Here is a 17963-nt window from a genome sequence, read left to right as displayed (position 1 = left end):
AACTGCTATAAAGATAAACAAGCGCTCCGGCTCACTTTGACTATCAACAGCGTCTTACTCGATTGGCGGAGGTACGATTGATTCTCGGCGCAAAGTAGAACAAGGATTCATTGTCGTCGAGGAGGCGATGTCTGCCGCCAAAACCGATTCAGTTGAACCGTCTGTGGAGTAAAGTTTGGGTGAATCGACAAGACAAACAGAGGCTCCAATTTTCTCGGGAGAAAATTCAATGGAGGTATGTATATTAGGACTAGATGAAAATAGCCTAATACCTCCGGTATTAGTTCCAATAACAGTAGCATTTTTGTTATGTGTTCAGCCACAGAAAAACGTAAAAACATGAGTCCAAAGTTTCTGAAAATAGACTTATACTTATTGTTAAAGTAACTTTCATTTTCCCTAGCTCAAATCAAATTGGTGTCTTCCAACGTTCAACAATTAGTTGAACGAAAAAAGCTCTGCAAGCAAAAATTCCTATTTGTATGTAGATTAATACCCACGATTGAGAACAATTTCTTATTCTCAGATGTAGAATTGACACCGTGCTTGGTGCGAATCGCCCTAGGTGGAACGAGACGACTGCTATAGACTGCCGAGCGAAAATAATATCCTACTCCGGTTTTCCGCTTGGGAAACGTGTTTCCGACGGCGATGTATCTTCATTTCAATTAGGTGCCTAGTTGACGCTAGAAGTTTGATTTCGTTGTGACAAAGTTCCGTCGCACGCAAGCGAGTGATTAGACGGTTTTTCCCTCTGGCTCAGACAGTGCTGAGCGTGGTATAAGAAAGTTTTAATTGGAAGTGATATCTTCGGTCTAGGAATTGTAGAGAACTTTAACGGTTATTAAATGAATTGGAATCATAACATATTAGTTGTTCTACAGCAATTTTTGCTAGCTTTACTTGATTTATTTGGATTGAGAGATCCGTATTCGTATATCCGTATCCAAATTATTAGTTCTCTCAAAACGCTAAATGAAAAATCCAAGTAATTTAACATGTTAAAATAGGCATATATTTTATAACATTTTCGAAGAGATCGGTTGGATCAGCTTGGCAGAGCATTTCACCGCAATTTTCCGCACATCATGTAACCCTTCCAGGATGCTTGACATGATCAAAACAAAACAATCCTTTCTTGCAGCGGTATCCGAATTCAATCGGACAATTGGCTGGAAACCAATTGGCTAAACTACTAATATTGTTTATAAAGTTCATTTCTTTGGGTATGCACCATCGACTATGAAAAAATATTAAAGCAAAAAAAAAATAAATTCACCTAACAGTAACAGACAATAACTGTCGATCTGAAATGTTAGTTTTCGATTCCAAGAAACATAGATGAGTTGCAATCGCCGGTTTCGATTTTCAGGCTACAAGTGGTACCTCGGATTTTTTAAACGGCATCCGGAAATATCGGTACGCAAACCTGAGAAAGTAACGTCAGCAGCAGCTTCAGGAAATGGTTTCGATCCGTTATAGAACTACTTGAAGAGGAAGAAAACGCAGGAATATTGACAGACAGTCGTCGAGTCTTCAATAGAGAGGAAATCGGTTTCTGTCTTGATCCAGATACGAAAGCTGTTATTATTCCTAAGAGCGTTAAAAACGCTTACTTGGTTGACATTGGTTCGAAAAAAAAAAACCGTTTTAAATACGTACCGTGCCTCAGGTGCAGCAGTGCCTTCATGCGTCATCTTGCCATATCAACGTATTGCTAATGATATTGCCCGAAGCTTTCATTCCGAATGGGGCTTGGGCAAATCAGAATCTGGATGAATGACAAAGGATACTTTTTTCGCATATATCAGGAACATTTTTCATCGATACTTGATAAAGAACAAGATTCCTCTTCCTATTATCTATTTTTTTGATGGACTCCGGAGCCTTGTTATTGTCTTGTTATTAATTAAAGTTTTATGAAAGCGTTTAAAATTTCTCGAGTTCGATTAGTTTTTAGTTACGCAAAAATTTCTATTTTTTTGTATGAGAGTTCTTATATCCCTACCACAGGAGTGAGGGGTCTCAAACCATCATTAAAAAAATTCGTGCCTCCAAAAATACCCACAAGCCGAATATGGTTCCATTTGATTAATTAATTCTCGAGTTATGAGGAAATTTGTATTTTATTTGTATAGGAGCCCCCCCTCCTAAATTAGGGAGAGGTTTCAATTCAGCATAGAAAAATTTCAAAATGTCAAATACACATGTCAAATTTGGTTCCATTTGCTTGATTAGTTCTCGAGTTATGAGGAAATTTGTATTTCATTTGTATGGAAGCCCCCCTTCTTAAAAGGGCAAGGGGTCCTAACACATCATAGAAAAAATTCATGCCTCCGAAAACACCCACATGCCAAATATGGTTCCATTTGATTCATTAGTTCTCGAGTTATGTGCAAATTTGCATTTCATTTGTATGGGAGCCCCCCTCCTAAAAAGGGCAAGGGGTCCTAACACATCATAGAAAAAATTCATGCCTCCAAAAACACCCACATGCCAAATATGGTTCCATTTGATTCATTAGTTCTCGAGTTATGAGCAAATTTGCATTTCATTTGTATCGGAGCCCTCCCTCCTAAAGTGGGGAGGGGTCTCAATTCACCATAGAAAAAATTCTTGTCTCCAAAAACACCCACATGTAAAATTTTATTCCTTTTGCTTAATTAGTTCTTGAGTTATGCAGAAATTTGTGTTTCATTTGTATGGGAGCCCCCCCTCTAAGTGGGGGGAGGGGTCTCTAACCATCATAAGAACCTTCCATGGCCCCAAAAACCTCTATATACAAATTTTCCCGCCGATCGGTTCAGTAGTTTTCGATTCTATAAGGAACATTCAGGCAGACAGACAGAAATCCATTTTTATAGGCATAGATTTGTATGGGAGCCCCCCCTTAGTAGGGTGAGGGATCTTTTGCCATCGAGAGAACCTTCCCTGGCCCCAAAAACCGTTACATGCAAATTTTCGCGCCGATCGGTTCAGTAGTTTTTGATTCTAAAAGGAACATAGGGACAGACAGACAGAAATCCATTTTTATAGCTATAGATAAAGAGTAGGTCAATTTACTCTACATTCAATCTATTGATATCAAAAGAAAGATATTTTATGGGGATTCCGATTATGTGGTCCTTGCTCACGGCACGTGTCTACTTCTAGCAATTTTGATCAAATGAAAGGGATTTTACTCTGCTTTTCTAGGAGTATAGAAATGTATCAATCAATAACTCTGGAAGCTGATAGGATAAAACCGATTTTTTTCGCCAAATGAAAGCTATTTTCATGTGATTTTACATGTCATTTTACGCTAATTTTCTCAGTTTACATCGCAAAATTTGGGTGGCATGAGCTTTGTTTGACTAAAACTTCAAGAAACAAACCGGTGTTGTAAAAAAATCTACAAATCATTCGAATGCATATAAAAATAACTTTCTTTTGGTGAAAAAAGACTACATTTATCCCAGCGGAGTCCGGACTAATGGGTTTATAGGGTAAGGAACGAGTTAAGCGGTGTCACCTATTTTAATCAGTTGAACATAAATGAGCCGAAAATGCACTTTTTTATTCATATTTTCAAAATCTTTTGATAGGATCATCTTCACAAATCACTTAACCATACATTTGATTCACACAAACACAATTTATTGGGTTTCCGACAAGAAATATGACGAATTAAAAATTGTTGTCCGAAAACGTACATTTTTCAGCTGCTGAAGGCAATCGCCACCTCGCTACTAACGAATCCATCACATTTTTCAGCACTGATTACAACCACTCTAAAAGTCAAGCACTCAATTGTCACATACCATATTATTCACTCTCTTTTTTTTCTATTATCTAAGGCTTTGTCACTAGCCGAAAGTTTTATTATTTTCTAACAAAACTGAAAACAAATTCTGAATTGACGGAACCTGTTCACCAGTAGCAGCAGCTGCAGCACAACTGATGAACTATCGTGTTGCCAAGACACTGTTTCGGTTCTGGAAATAAGAATTTTACGTTTGAAATTAACTGAAACCTCCTATGGTGAAAACGTGGTTCAATACTTTCAACAGAAATGTATGTTCATAATTAATTTTTCTTTATTAAAAACAACACAAAAGACAGCTTTTTCAATAATTGTCGAAGATTTTCTCAGTGATTTAATGAAGCAACGATGTGTTTCAATGTTATTTGCTTCGACAACACTGTTCTGAGTCGGACCGTGTGTACTACTATGTTTACCTCTTTTGTTCTCCCACCATCCTTATGAACAGCGAGTGAGACGTCAAACTCGCAGTTTCCCATAAGAACACTAGCGAATAAAAGAGACGACGAATACCGTTTGCCCAACGGTGCGGTGAGTGTATGCCCCGATAAACAATTTAGACTGATGGCATTTTACGCATCTATGCCGATACGCTATGCCGATTACGCATCAGATGCCGATTAGTAGGTCGCGGACAGGAACGCGAACTTACTGAATAGGGGGAAAAGTTCGAGGGATTTTTTAAGGGGACGTAAAAAAATTCAGATTTCAGGATTGCTTGAAATAGCACCTTGCGGGTGAAAATAGGTTCGGTCTGTTCAAAATTAGTTCCGCCGCTCCAACTTTTAAAGCGAAAAATCAAAAGTTTAGCTCAACAATAGTGTCTTCCAATGGTAACAGCTTGAAGAACTAAAGATAGCAAGAAGATTGGTATGCTGATATCCCCCTCTTAGTCAACCCATCGCTTGTAATAAGGTAAAACAATCAGTGACCCGCTTAGACTGCTTAAAACTAGTTCTTTACCCTAGCATCAGATGTTTCGCGTAAGATTTTTTGTAACACATCAAAATGCAGTATGCATCATTCATGTGTAGCAGGAAAAGAAACGGACCGACATGCTTGCCATGTGGTACCTCGGACTTAACTGGAAACGAACGTAACTAAGAGCATAGGCTCAAATTCAAACTTTTCAAGTTTTCAAACATCCTGGTCAATAATTTTACAAGAGTTGTCAAATTGCCTGAATTTTAAATCCTAAGGAAACAGAATACCATTTTGCAAAACGGGAAATTTCTAATGGTATAACAAAATTATCTAAATGAGCCGTTGTTAGTACCATAAAACTGTTTTCACCATTAGTTGAAATAAATGGAATATTCATTGAGTTTCACTACACATAATAGCGTTATCTGACAATGTATTTAATTTTCTGACTGACCTGATTTTGATTTCCATGGTTTCCCGGTACGGACGCTAGTTTCATTTCAATGGACTGCTAATTAAACTCATTTCACTGATTCTCTTTGCCGCATGTGAAAATCTGTGACTGTGATTACAAGTGAACGCTTTCTCTTCCATTCGTTTAGGTACATCTTCTCGCTGGCATTGGCAGATCTGCTGGTGATTTTGGTGTGTGTGCCCTCGGCCTCGCTCATTTACATCCTGGAATCGTGGCCCTGGGGTGTCAGCGTGTGTCGAATTACCGAGTGCTTCCGGGAAATCAGCATCGGTGTTTCGGTGTTCACTTTGACGGCCCTGGCAGCCGACCGGTACTGTGCGATAGTCAATCCACTGCGAAAGCTGCAGGTACAGTTATACGGCTCTATCATATGTCTGGGTATTAAATTAACTGGAAATTCGAAACTGATTTCGATGTTCGATTTTAATGTCTCTTTTAATTTTGATTTAAAACCAGACACGCCCGATAACGGTGATAGTGGCCGTTCTCATATGGTTGCTGGCAATCGCTTTCGCAATCCCTTCGGCAGTCATTTCCGATGTGGTGGCCGTGGAAATTCCAAACAAAACCATCGAATACTGCTCACCATTCGGTCAACGGAGCAACTATTCTGTAGCCTACTCAAAGTGAGTTGCTGTTATGCAAATTTCGATTTAAATTCAGTTGTAGAGCTCATTATGACGCAAGTGACTTGTAACATGTTTGCCACTCAACCGCACTGTCGTTCAACAGGTACAAAACCGTCATCAACTCGGCCGTTTACTACTTCCTGCCGCTGTCGATAATTGGCATCCTGTACATCCTGATGGCGTACCGGTTGCACACCAGCGCCCGAGACATGCCCGGCGAAAATGCTGGCCCGCAGAGTCGCTCACAAGCCCGTGCCCGTCGGCATGTGGCCCGGATGGTGATTACCTTTGTGGTGGTGTTCATCATCTGCTTCCTGCCGCACCACGTGTTCCAGCTGTGGTTTCATCTGAACCCAAAATCCGAGTACGAGTACGATGACTTCTGGAACATTCTGCGAATAACGGGGTTCTGCTTGAGGTTAGTTTGCACCGTTTTGTTGTTTTTCCATTTTTTCCAATAAAAAACGTTGAAGCGACTGCTATGAGGAAAGTCGTTCCAAGCAAGACACAATTAACGCAACCTGACAACGGATTCTTTTTCTTTGCCGGATGTTTGTGTTCGTTAGCAACGAAGAGAAAAACATGATGATAAAAATATATTCTTACCATTCTCTTTGCAGTTTTCTTAACTCCTGCATCAACCCGGTGGCCCTGTATTGCGTTTCCGGCGTCTTCCGGCAGCACTTTCATCGGTACCTGTGCTGCCGACAGATGACGGTTCAGCGACGCATTGGCATGTCCTCGGCGGGGAACGCCTGCGAGACCAGCTTCGTGTCGACGATACGACGCTCCCAGCACAATCACAGCATCCGCAAGTCGCTGTCGGTTCACTCGGTGCAGAGCACGAAAAGGTGAGACAGCGTCCGGCTGACGGTGTACTGTCAGGGTGGAGGTCACAAGAATGGTACCGGGCTGAAGCCGAGCCGGAAATAGCCGCTGAGGAAGAAAGCCAATCGGAATGCCGACAGCACCGTCGTCGTCGTCGGCCGGACACTCGGAACGGTGGAAGAGAACAGCTTTAACGTAGAGCTGTAACTGAAGCGCTGCTGGCTCCGGTAAGTTCCAGTTTCTGGCTCAAGTGAAAGATAAGCGATCGAAACTGACGGGATAGTCAAGTTTTGGTGATTATAAAGGATAGATTATTAAAATAAAATGATACGAAGAATTTGGTCCTGAACGAAAAATTTAAGAACAAGCTTAGATAAATTTTCGCTGATTTTTTGAATGCCTAAATAATCGCGAATTTTGTAGTAAACAATTTGTTGCAAGAGAAGAAAAACGACGTAAGAGAAAAAATTAACGAATTATTGTAAAGTATCAAATCGAACCAAACAATCAAAAAAATATTCGTCCCCTGATGTCATTATTGTACAGGAAGCCTAAATAGCGCAAAGTTCCAACACAAAATTACCTGCTCAGTCATATTTTGCACCTTTTCGATTGCCATTGAATAATAAAAGACGCGCAGCGAAAATCCTTGAACGGCTGTAAAAAACGTAAGCACAGTTTTACTGACTAAATGTGTGTACCTAGCTCGAAATTGAATGACCGAAACGATATTTATGAATTTATTTAAATAAAAAAAGAAAATAAATAAATCAATCTTAGGATGTTCTGTGAACGAGATGTCAAACAAACAAGAATAATTAGTTTTGTTCGCGGTAGAATGGAAAGAAATTTAAGTCCGCCGAAAAGGTTTGCACTTAACATTAATCAAACCACTTTTGATTTATAATAACATAAAATGTTGGTGAAAAAGTAGGTATGTGCAAGCTAAACAAAAAGGAAAGTATTAAAACTTCTGCATCGCACCTTGCTGTCGCTGCAGTATAGTCCTGCACCTGTTTTTGCGCAAATTTATTGTGTCAGTAGCATGGCACCTGCTGATAACGACAGCGCCAGCGCTCGTGCGACTCGTGTTGCCTCCCGGTTCTGGGATACAGGTCCCATACCGGCAGGTATGTACATGGATGCAAAAGCACCGGGCTGATGAGTGTTAATGATGTTGAGTTAAGGCTGTGCTGTGGCTTTTGATGGAAATGTGTTTTCCATAATATACTTTTTTTGTCGAAAGCTTGCGATGGTGAAAAAATTTTCGTTTACAGAAAAACTTTACTCGTGTGAGAATGAGAAACTTTCTAATGAATGTCAATTGTTGTACAGGGTTGACGAACTTAGAAAAGGTGTTAGAGACTAACTTGTAAACGACCGCCAACACAGTCTTGTCGCAATTTGTTCAGTTGACAATTTTGTATCATCAATCATTGTTGTGTAGAAAATTTTTCTGTGAGGTGAAAGGCTGTTTCAATAAATGCCTGACGTTATTTTCTTAAGCAAAGATATTCATGGGTACCTACATAAAGGTTCTCGTTTACAAAGTTTTTACACAATATTAGGTTCATGCTACTGTGAAAATGGATGTCATCTTTTTTCGCGAGCATTTTTTCCGATTAATAAACTAACATTAATAACATAAAACTAGAAGTTTTTTGAATAAAGGTTGATTGTGATACGATACATTTTCCATAAATCAAAAGTTTTGTGTGAAAAGGTGAATTTAGTGCTACTAAGTACAAGAGCATTCGGAATAACGTGCGTTTATGTGCGAAGGATTTCCGGTTTTAATATGGCACTGGTGGCATTAAGTAAAAAAGACATTGAGCGCAAGCTGCAGACGCCCGGCATTCAAGACCGGTACTGGATGAGAAGCAGAATGCAGAACGGACCAGAGGGAAACTGGGGCGGATCGACTGATCGAAAAAGACAGAGAGGTCGAATTTGAAGGTCCTGCGTAAGCAGTGGTCATCCAAACATGGTTGTAGCAACGAGGCCTAACTGGTAGGCAGTGAAGCTGCTGTAACAGGGAATAATCGGAAGCCAGCAACAGAGTGATTCATGTGTCCAACAGGATGGTGGATAAGTTCATTCCGGAAGTGGTCCATCCGGTGGTTGCCAGATGTCAAAGCAGAAATAAGCTCATTTTGAGTTGTGCTGTTTATTGTTTCAATCACGTAAAGGTGATCGCTAATAGATCCAGGAATTTGCTATCATGTTTCGTAGCTTATCGACACGGAGGAGGACAAACAGGGAATGCCGGTGAGATCGTTCTATAATTTTATCATTTATTTTATTTTTGATTTTCAAACATAAATCTACGTCACAGCATGGTTTTTTTCCTGGAAGATCTGTTTCAACTAACCTGCTGGAATTCACCTCTCTATGCTTGCGCGCAATGGACCAGCGTTTTCAAGTTGATGCAGTCTACACTAACTTGAAGGCTGCATTTGATCACGTGGACCATGAAATTCTGCTGGCTAAGCTTGATACCCAGTTTAAGTGTCTGCTGGTTTAAGAGCCTGGCTCCATTCTTATCTACGAGACCGCAGGATGGCAATAAAACTTGGTGCGTCTCTATCTTGTTGATTCCAAAACAATTCAGGAGTACCTCAGGGTAGCACGTTAGGACCACTACTGTTTTCTTTATTTATAAACGACATATCCCGTCTATTACCGTTCGGCAGTAGATTGCTTTATGCGGATGATGCCAAAATCTACATTATCGTTCGCAACTCCGACGATTGTCTGAGACTTCAAGAACTGATTGACCGGTTTTCTGAATGGTGCACTTGCAACTGCATGACTATAAGCATCCCAAAATGTATTGTCATCAGTTTCTCCTGGAAAAAAACATACATTAGTATACGACTACCGCATCAATGATCAAGTCTTGCACCGTGGTGACAGGGTTACTGATCACGGAGTTATTTTGGATGTGCAAATAACGTTTAGACAACATTATGAGATGATCATCAGCAAAGCAACTCGACAACTGGGAATGGTACTAAGGATTGGCAAAGAATTTCAAGACCCTGGAACATTGCGCGCTTTATGCTGCTCGCTGCTTCGTTCCATTTTAGAAACAAGCTGCGCCGTATGGGACGCCCACTATGACTACTGGTCTCAACGAATTGAAAGAATTCAGAAACACTTCGTCAGGAAAATTTGCCATATGCTGCCTTGGAGGAATCCCGAAAGCCTGCCATCTTACGAAAACCTATATAGTCTAATTGGCATTACCTCACTTGAACAACGGTGGAAAGATATTATCGCTAGTATGGCACACAAGATACTAGTGGGGATATACGATAGCTCTCCTGTACTTTCCCCACTCCAACTGTATTGCCCTTTGCGCCCTCAACGACATCAACAGCTTTTACGTATAGGAACACACCGTACCAACTATGGCCTGCATGAGCCAATTCGACATTTGGCAGTAGAATACAATCGTAGTAGACTACTTTTTGACTTTTAATACTTGACCAATTGTAGTTGTATGTGTATATATGGAATTTAGTGTGATATGTAATGTAATATGTTATTTGCTGTTGTCCTAAAATGTATTTATGGTTAAGAAAAGATGCTGGGGTTTTATGCCTCTTTGAGGATGCATGATTTGGGCATTCTCAAGGCGGCTTTTCTCAGCCAGCATTTCATTTAGACCAATCAGTCGGTTGAAATTATTCAATAAATATCAAATATCAAATATCAAATGGTGTTTGGCATAACGACGTTTTATTAATTTATTTATTTATTTGTAAAAAAAATCATCGCACTCTTAATGGTCTTCATGATATAAAATAAAATACAATACACATACACTCAAAAAAAGTCGATACGTCGAATCCACGTGAAAAATCATATAAACTTCTGTATAGCAACTTACGTGAACACTAGTTAATGGGAAAGTTGATAAAATTTACCGGGATCGCACGTAAACTGGTTAGTATGAATGCAAGTTACCAATAATTCACGTGAATGTTATATGAAAAGTGTTATGGATGAGAGATGATTACATATATTTTCACGTAAACTTGACTTGAGTGTACGATGGATATATCCTAAGTAGAGTGACTATATACAGAGAGGCGACAATGTCAAAATTGGAATAATAATTATCTGTCAGTGTCATTCCAATCGAGCAGACGACCAACGCGTATGCAGGAAAGAGAAAGAAAAATCTTGGAAAAACCGCATTGCATACATTTGGGATGATTTGTCGCCACTCTGTATATAGTCACTCTAATCCTAAGTACAATTACCTACACTCAAAATAATTTTCACGTCGAAATTACGGGAACAGTTATGTGATTATTTTCCATCTAACTTTTCCCGTATTATTTACGTGAATTTAACGTAGTTTGCATTAGTATGCGTGCATTTACGTGGAAATCAGATAGATGTTATTGTATTTTCCAATAATGTTCAACTGAAAGTCACGTAACTCCCTGTAGAGAAATTTACGTGATTTTTCACGTGGAAAGAACGTGTGGATTATTTTGCGTGTACAAATGTATCATTCACGAGTGAGTCGTCGTTGAAAGATATTACCCGTCAAGTTGAAGTCGAACCAATCGAAATGAAGAGGAAAAGATGAAAGAATGAAGGATGCAGGACATTGAAGATGGCCTGCCTGTAGATCCATTTCTGAACGATCGGCAAGCCAACTGCTTTGCAACACACTCAATGCAGGCTTTTAATCGTCTTTCTGCTTCCTTGGAAAAAGTGCCTCCGCTGTTAGAAACACTGACTGTATTCCATCTTGCATCCAGAAAAAGTATTCTACTGTTCTGGCTAGCTCTCGCACCATTGTTTAATGCTTCAATTCAGCAGTGCAAGTTCCCTACCCAGCGGAAAGATTCAGTTATGTTCCCTGTACACAAGAAGGATGATAACAGCAGTGCCGTAGCGTGGGGTTGGCTAGACTGGCCCCCACCAAGGGCGCAATCTCTAGGGGGCACCAAAAAAGGCTTGCAATTTAGTAAAGCATTAGCAATAACATATGCATTAAAAAACTAGACTGATTTCAGCGATTTTTCATACCACGATATGAGTTGATTTGGATGCAACAGCCATAGCGAAAACAGTCAAACAACTACGCTCGATACTTTGTTCGTACTGCTAGCTTTATCCCGTAGCGAAGACGTTGGACATGGTGAATCATTTCGTATCTGCCGAATAGAGCCAATCTGGCATTCACAACATCCATTCCCGCGAGAAAGGCGAAAGCGTTGAATGGAAACCTGGTTTAGCGCCTTGAGCCGGGAGATCGGAGCAATTGGCTAGACTGTGAAAAAGTACTTGGCCAAAATGGATATTTTTTTGCCAAAGCATCAGTTGAGGCTGGCTATACGAACTTGGAGATACGAAGATACAGTACGAAGTATCTACCGGAAGTTGCCGCCAGGTATCACGTATCACGCAAAGGATGTGGTCCTTTGGACGAACTTGGTCTTGACTGATAATAACAAAGAGAGCACTAGAGAACATGAAACGGCTTCAGATAAACGGTGTATCGACGATCACCAACTCTCTCAACGTCCTCCAACTGCGACCAATTGAAAATTTTTGGGCGAATCTCAAACGGAGCATTCACTCCAATAATTTTGCGACCAAAACGGAGGAAGAGCTGATCGCCAAGGCCACGAAAGAGTTGAATAATATGCCGATGTTTACATCGGCCTTAGGCCACCTGGCGGGATGTCGATGCATTTTTATAGAAGGTCCAACAAAACATAGTATTTAAGGAAAATTTGTTTCATTGAATTATCATTTGTTTTTTTTCATCGTCATCCGAAATTTGTCCATTTTCCCAACACATTCGTTTAAATGTAGCGCAGTATTGGAAAAGAAGCGAATACGAAAAATCAGAGGGGTTGTGTACAAGACACGACCGCATATATAGGTGACGCAGGACTACGTAAGTCACTTTGTGCTACTATCATGTATCCATGCTTGTAATCAATCGATTCTACATGTATACATGCTATATGCAATATATACACGCTACATGCGTTGTATGTAACATTTATCAAAATAGTAATATTGCATACGTTCAATCCTCAAAAGATTTCAGAGTTATTTCTATGTGCATTTGGAAACAATTTAACAAAATCAAGAACACAAACTATTGCTTTCCTGCTACCTTACAGAAATTAAAGATTGTTTTCATTACCCATGGTTCCCCACGTTGAAGGGATTTTACCAATTCAATCCTATTTTATCAACAGCACATCTTTTCACTACACTTCTAATGAAACGGCAAGCATGCGTATTCATACAGAACCATATTAGAACCGAACACTACAGCTGTAGTACATTTTTCCAACACAGATATCAATTTCGCCTAGGTTTAATCGCGTTCGAAAGAAATCTGTTGGCACGAGGGGGCTTTATCACTCTTGCTTACTTCCCATGCACAGATATCAAATTGGTATAGGTTTAGATCATCGTAAAGAATCTTCCAACCAATCACAAAGCGAGAATTCTGGTAAAACATAGATTCATTATTTTCAATTTCTCTTTTCTTCATTTGGGCCAATTCTTAGAAGATTTTCCAATCGATTGGTGTAAGAATATTGAAAATCGTTTGGGAAACCACTAAGCTATTAGCGTTCAAAACCTGACCACTTTTCGAGAAAGAGTCTAAATTTGACATTTGCAGATGAGAAATATACTGCCACTATTAAGATTGAAATAATGTTTTCTTAATAGAAATACGAAGCATTTTATACATCTGCAGCCTGCAGGTAAGTTCAAGATTTCTTGCCCTACTAGCACAGTTGATAGAAAACAGTTGTCACAACCGAAATACGACTAATTTCAGTAATAAATAAGTTGCTGCAACTAAAAGTGCCAAAAGTGTGCTACTTGGGTGGTGACAGTGAATGTCTCATGCAACACAGTTACTTGAGATAGAGAATCATAAACTAGAAATACTGGAGAAAAGAACATCTACCTTGTACTCGGGATAAGGATGAATCATTATTTGCAAGTTACTGCCACATATTCGGAAACTAGATCCTGCACAGCAATCGTACTGCCAAATGGAAATTCAAAAAGGTACTATGCAACACATTTATGCGATGGAACACATTAACCCCCCGGAAGATTAGAGGGATTTCTCATAGAAATCGATGTTGTCCATCTTACCCCACCGGGTTCTCTTACCCCGTGTACTCCTATAGATCTGCTTCTAGGGTTAGGTAAGGTAAGTAACATATTTTGGACCCAATCAGTAGCTATACATAATTTGAATACTTACAGCAAACGGAAGACGTGCAACTATTAACTTGTTTTTATCATATCGTTGTTCAATCAAAACGAAATAAAGAATTCAAAGTAAAATAAACCTGGGCTGTCACCTTTAAAAATAATTTGCTTTTATCGGCTCCTCAAGCTATAGAGGTACAAACATATTATCTGTTACAATGAAATCAATCTAGAAATATTTGTTTTTCAACCAAATTAGCACAAATTGACGCTTAATAAACTATGTAAGATAGCTACCTCGCGCTTTTATCTTGACCTTGTAATAGAGCCCGCAGCCCGGGATATAATTAATTTTAATTTATTTAATGTTTCGTCGTCCCGGTTAGTAAACGAGTTAGATTAAACTTCTCGTCCGGTGCACTATAGGCAAAAACTAAACGAAAACGGACACAATTAAGATACTGCTTGCGGGCTGATTAAATAAAAATGATCTTATGTAAAATTTTCCGGAGAATCGCGTGGTGCCCACCCCTTTCCTGTTTGTCATCGGAAAGTGCCCCATTTTGCTCATTTTACCCTACTTCTACCATTTTTTAGACTTATTGGACTATACTAAGCAAGACTTTGAGAAAACAAAACATAAAACCTAATAATTTTTTGTAAACAATTTTTTGGTTGAGTTCCCGTTTGGTAATCGGAATCCGGTTGTAAAGGTTGTAAGCTGCGATTACAGCTTAGTTCGATCCATGGCTCCTTTAGCTTGGACAAACGGAGCGACACCTTTGTTTCATTATTTTCTTCTACCGTGCTCCCGTCCTACTGTGCACTTCAATTTCAATTAATTGTTGATACTGGGTTATTTCTAATTTTTGCTGCCTACAGCCAATCAGAATTCGCGACGCTAAAATACGGAATTCACATCACTTTCATCACCTTTTCCTACGAGATATCTGCTCTGAACACATTGAAGCATTGTATATCCATAGAATCGTTCAAAGTGAGATTATTGTTTGGCACTTTCCCAAACTAGCTTACTTTCAGGACATCATGTAAGTCTAGGTTTAAGCGATAAACGTAATCTCCGTTCTATTCGAACGGGAAAGCTTGGGCCCTTTTAATCGTCCATTAATGAAATTTCCTTTTAGTATTTCACATATGCTAGATACAGTAGGTATTGTTCCGATTATATCAGCCCAAAAGTTAAGGTGGGGCTGATATAATCGGAACAATACTGTATCTAGCTTATGTGAAATACTAAAATGAAATACTATAATCGGAACTTTTTTTTGCTCAAAGTTTGCCAAGTTTATTAATGAATTATGCATTTATTTTATGCGCTAAATGGGGCAGGTGGGACCCACCACCATGATTTTGAAAAATTCTTAGATTTATTTTTTTTTTCGAGTCATTCTTTGTAATTAAACCTTCGAAGTGATGTCACTGAAGAGTTTCCCTAACTATACAATTTTTAGGTCCCACTCACCCCGAGGTACCTTATATGAAAATTAAATAAAAATTTCTGTTACATTTTCTACAAGAAAATAATTGACTACGTACTGGAAAAGAAGGAACTTACCTGCCTGGGACTGAGTTTTTTTTTCTGTTGATTAACTACAAGAAAAAGAAAAATCAATTCAATTCTTCAACTGAGATAAAATTTGGACTCAAAGACCAAACGGAAAATTCTTCAATAAATAACAGTAAGAACAAAACTTTTATCGATGGTATCCTAAACTTTATTTTTGGTACTCAATACACAAACTTTGGTCACTTACGAGGCTAATGGTTCAGACTAGACTTTTTCCTCGCCGGAGCACCCGGCAAGTACCTCTCACTCTGTAAAGTTCCGCTCGCACACTCGCACACAAACACGCATTTAACACACTACTGTTTGACTAGAATGCAGCTCTGTCGCGAGGACTATAAGAGATCAGCATCAGCAGGACACATTCGATTCACATCTACCGATGAGACGATTTCGAAGGTTTACCATCAACGGACTATCCATGGCAACTCCTTCCCGTTCGAGAAATGCCATCGTCTCGCGAGCGCAGACAGCAAACCCGAACGCTTCCGCCTGTTGACCCACCACGACGGTTGCCGATTCTGCCTGGGCAAAGTCCTGATCGAAACTGAGCTCGTCATCCCCTTCCGAGGAGTCCGCATCCTCCGCGTACGGATCATTTTCCAGGAAGTCTATCTCGTCCTGCAGTTCCTGAATTCGACGCAGAGCCTCCAGCAGGAAGTGAGACTCGTTCCGGTTCGCATTGTCGGGAGAAACCGATGGCGGCGGATTTGCTGCTGCACCATTATTTGGATTGTTCACTAGAGGTTCCACGATTCTTTGGTCCGGTTCGGATCGATTTGGTCGCTTTCGGGACGATTCTTCGGAATCGTCCCCACTATTTGACTCCAGCTCTCGACGCCTGCGCTTTGCGTTCGGAGTTCCGCTGGGGGAGCTCTTTGGGACAGTTTTTGGCATGGTTACACTAATGCTTTTGTTCTTTGGAACCGTAGCTAAAGCTAGAAAATTTCACATGACTCGTTCAACACTCGTTTCGTAAGTTTTAAGTTCGAACTCGGGAAATGCACGTGCTATCTTGCGAACGGCACTACCTGAAATGATTCGAACCGATCGAAGGTTCGGACCTGCTGCCGCGTGCGTGCCGTGTGCGGCGAGACTAGTCCTGTTTCGGCCCCTTTCCACCACTGCCGGTATAAACGGGAAATTGGGTACGAATACAGAATGGATCGTACGACAAGGTGCAACGATGCACGTTGCCCTGATAAAGCATTAAGTAGCAACGGGCGAACTGCTAGGGAGGAAAGCGGGCATATGTTTTTCCGAGTCCCTTCATTGTGCCGCGGCACAATAAGGGATGTCGGCAATCAGGGATGCCAGCCGATTAAAGTTTTTTTCTAACTCGATATTTTTGCATGATCGGTTTAATCTCTGTTTGAAAGTTCAAACACACTTTCAGTCACATTCATAGTTAATCAGGTGAACCATTGTTTTCTCAACTGAACTTTTACTCTAGATAAATCTTAAACAGTGTTTTAACATCCTTACAATGCAGTCTAATTTGTCAACACTGCATCGGATCAGAAATACACCCGCTAGCACATATCTTCCAGCTGCACACGAACCAACGGACAAAGAGGAAGGGAACAAAAACAACTGCTGCTGCTGCTCAGTCGTCGCATTGAATAGCATAATAATATGTATGTATGTATATATGTATGTAGCGTACATGTAAGGCCCGTCCACCGGGATTGGGCTGGGCAGCAGCAGCAGCAGCAAAAGGAAATAGAACAACAAGAAAGAAAGCAAATAAACGCTGAACCATAAAAAAAGGAACCGCGTGTGCGATGATGGCTGGAAGTAAGCTCCGTAACCGCAGCAAGCGCAGCATTACATTTCCGAATAGGAATAAAAACGTAAGCAGCAGGCTGGCGCATAAAGTTGCGCACCCGGCATCAAGCAGGAGTGTTCAAGCCGGCGCGTGAATGTTCTCGGTCACGTTGCGCTGCTCGACTATGTATTTCGGTGCTGATATTAAAAAGTAACAGCTGAGCAGAGCTGTCATCCTCTTTGTGCTCCGATTTTACTTATTTTTACTTATTGCCATGATAGATCGTACCACCCCTAAATTTGAAAGCTAAATTTGAAAAAGTTATTTATGGAGTACTTGTAGAACCCGGAACATGACACCGGAACCACTCAACCGATTTCAACAATTTTAGTATGACAGGTCTTGCAACCGCAAAGTATTTGGAAGAGTTTTGTTGGGGGTAAAATCAAATTGTATTTGAAAATCAGAAATATAACACTTGAAATTGGCTTTAAAACAGGACCTCAAATTGGAATTGAAATTGGGATTGAAATTGCATCTGAAATTAGACTTGGATTATAAATTGACGTAAGGCTACTACAAATATTTTATAAAGTTTTCGTCCTTCCGGTTTTGGGCAACTGAAGGGAGGGCGAAAAACAAACAAAGAGATTTTTTTAATCGAGCAAAAAATGCGTTTAAAGCATTTTTACTCGAAGATTAAACGTGAAAACCAAATCTATTCCTGCTTT

General features: G+C 40.0%; 2 protein-coding genes across 2 annotated transcripts in view; one reads left to right on the top strand and one right to left on the bottom strand.

Annotated features, from left to right (window-relative positions):
- Nucleotides 1–6685, top strand: part of LOC128739515 (neuropeptide CCHamide-2 receptor-like) — a 29139-nt gene extending 22454 nt beyond the window's left edge. The window contains exons 3-6 of the mRNA XM_053835009.1: nt 5329–5548; nt 5658–5827; nt 5934–6248; nt 6451–6685. Coding sequence (XP_053690984.1) covers nt 5329–5548; nt 5658–5827; nt 5934–6248; nt 6451–6685 — 940 coding nt within the window. The remainder of the gene's footprint in view (nt 1–5328; nt 5549–5657; nt 5828–5933; nt 6249–6450) is intronic.
- A 9130-nt stretch (nt 6686–15815) lies between these two features.
- LOC128739514 (uncharacterized) lies at nt 15816–16361 on the bottom strand. Its single transcript, XM_053835008.1, has one exon. The coding sequence runs from the start codon at nt 16359–16361 to the stop codon at nt 15816–15818; it is 546 nt and encodes a 181-aa protein (XP_053690983.1).
- Between the last annotated feature and the right edge of the window lie 1602 nt (nt 16362–17963).

Source organism: Sabethes cyaneus, chromosome 3 (assembly GCF_943734655.1).
Source record: "Sabethes cyaneus chromosome 3, idSabCyanKW18_F2, whole genome shotgun sequence".
Lineage (NCBI taxonomy): Eukaryota > Metazoa > Arthropoda > Insecta > Diptera > Culicidae > Sabethes > Sabethes cyaneus.
The sequence above is the reverse complement of the archived record's forward strand: the minus strand, read 5'-3'. Positions and strand labels throughout refer to the sequence as shown.

What these genes read in the sequence shown, in the direction of transcription:
- LOC128739514 (XM_053835008.1), bottom strand. Translation starts at nt 16,361, where the DNA reads ATGCCAAAAACTGTCCCAAAGAGCTCCCCCAGCGGAACTCCGAACGCA.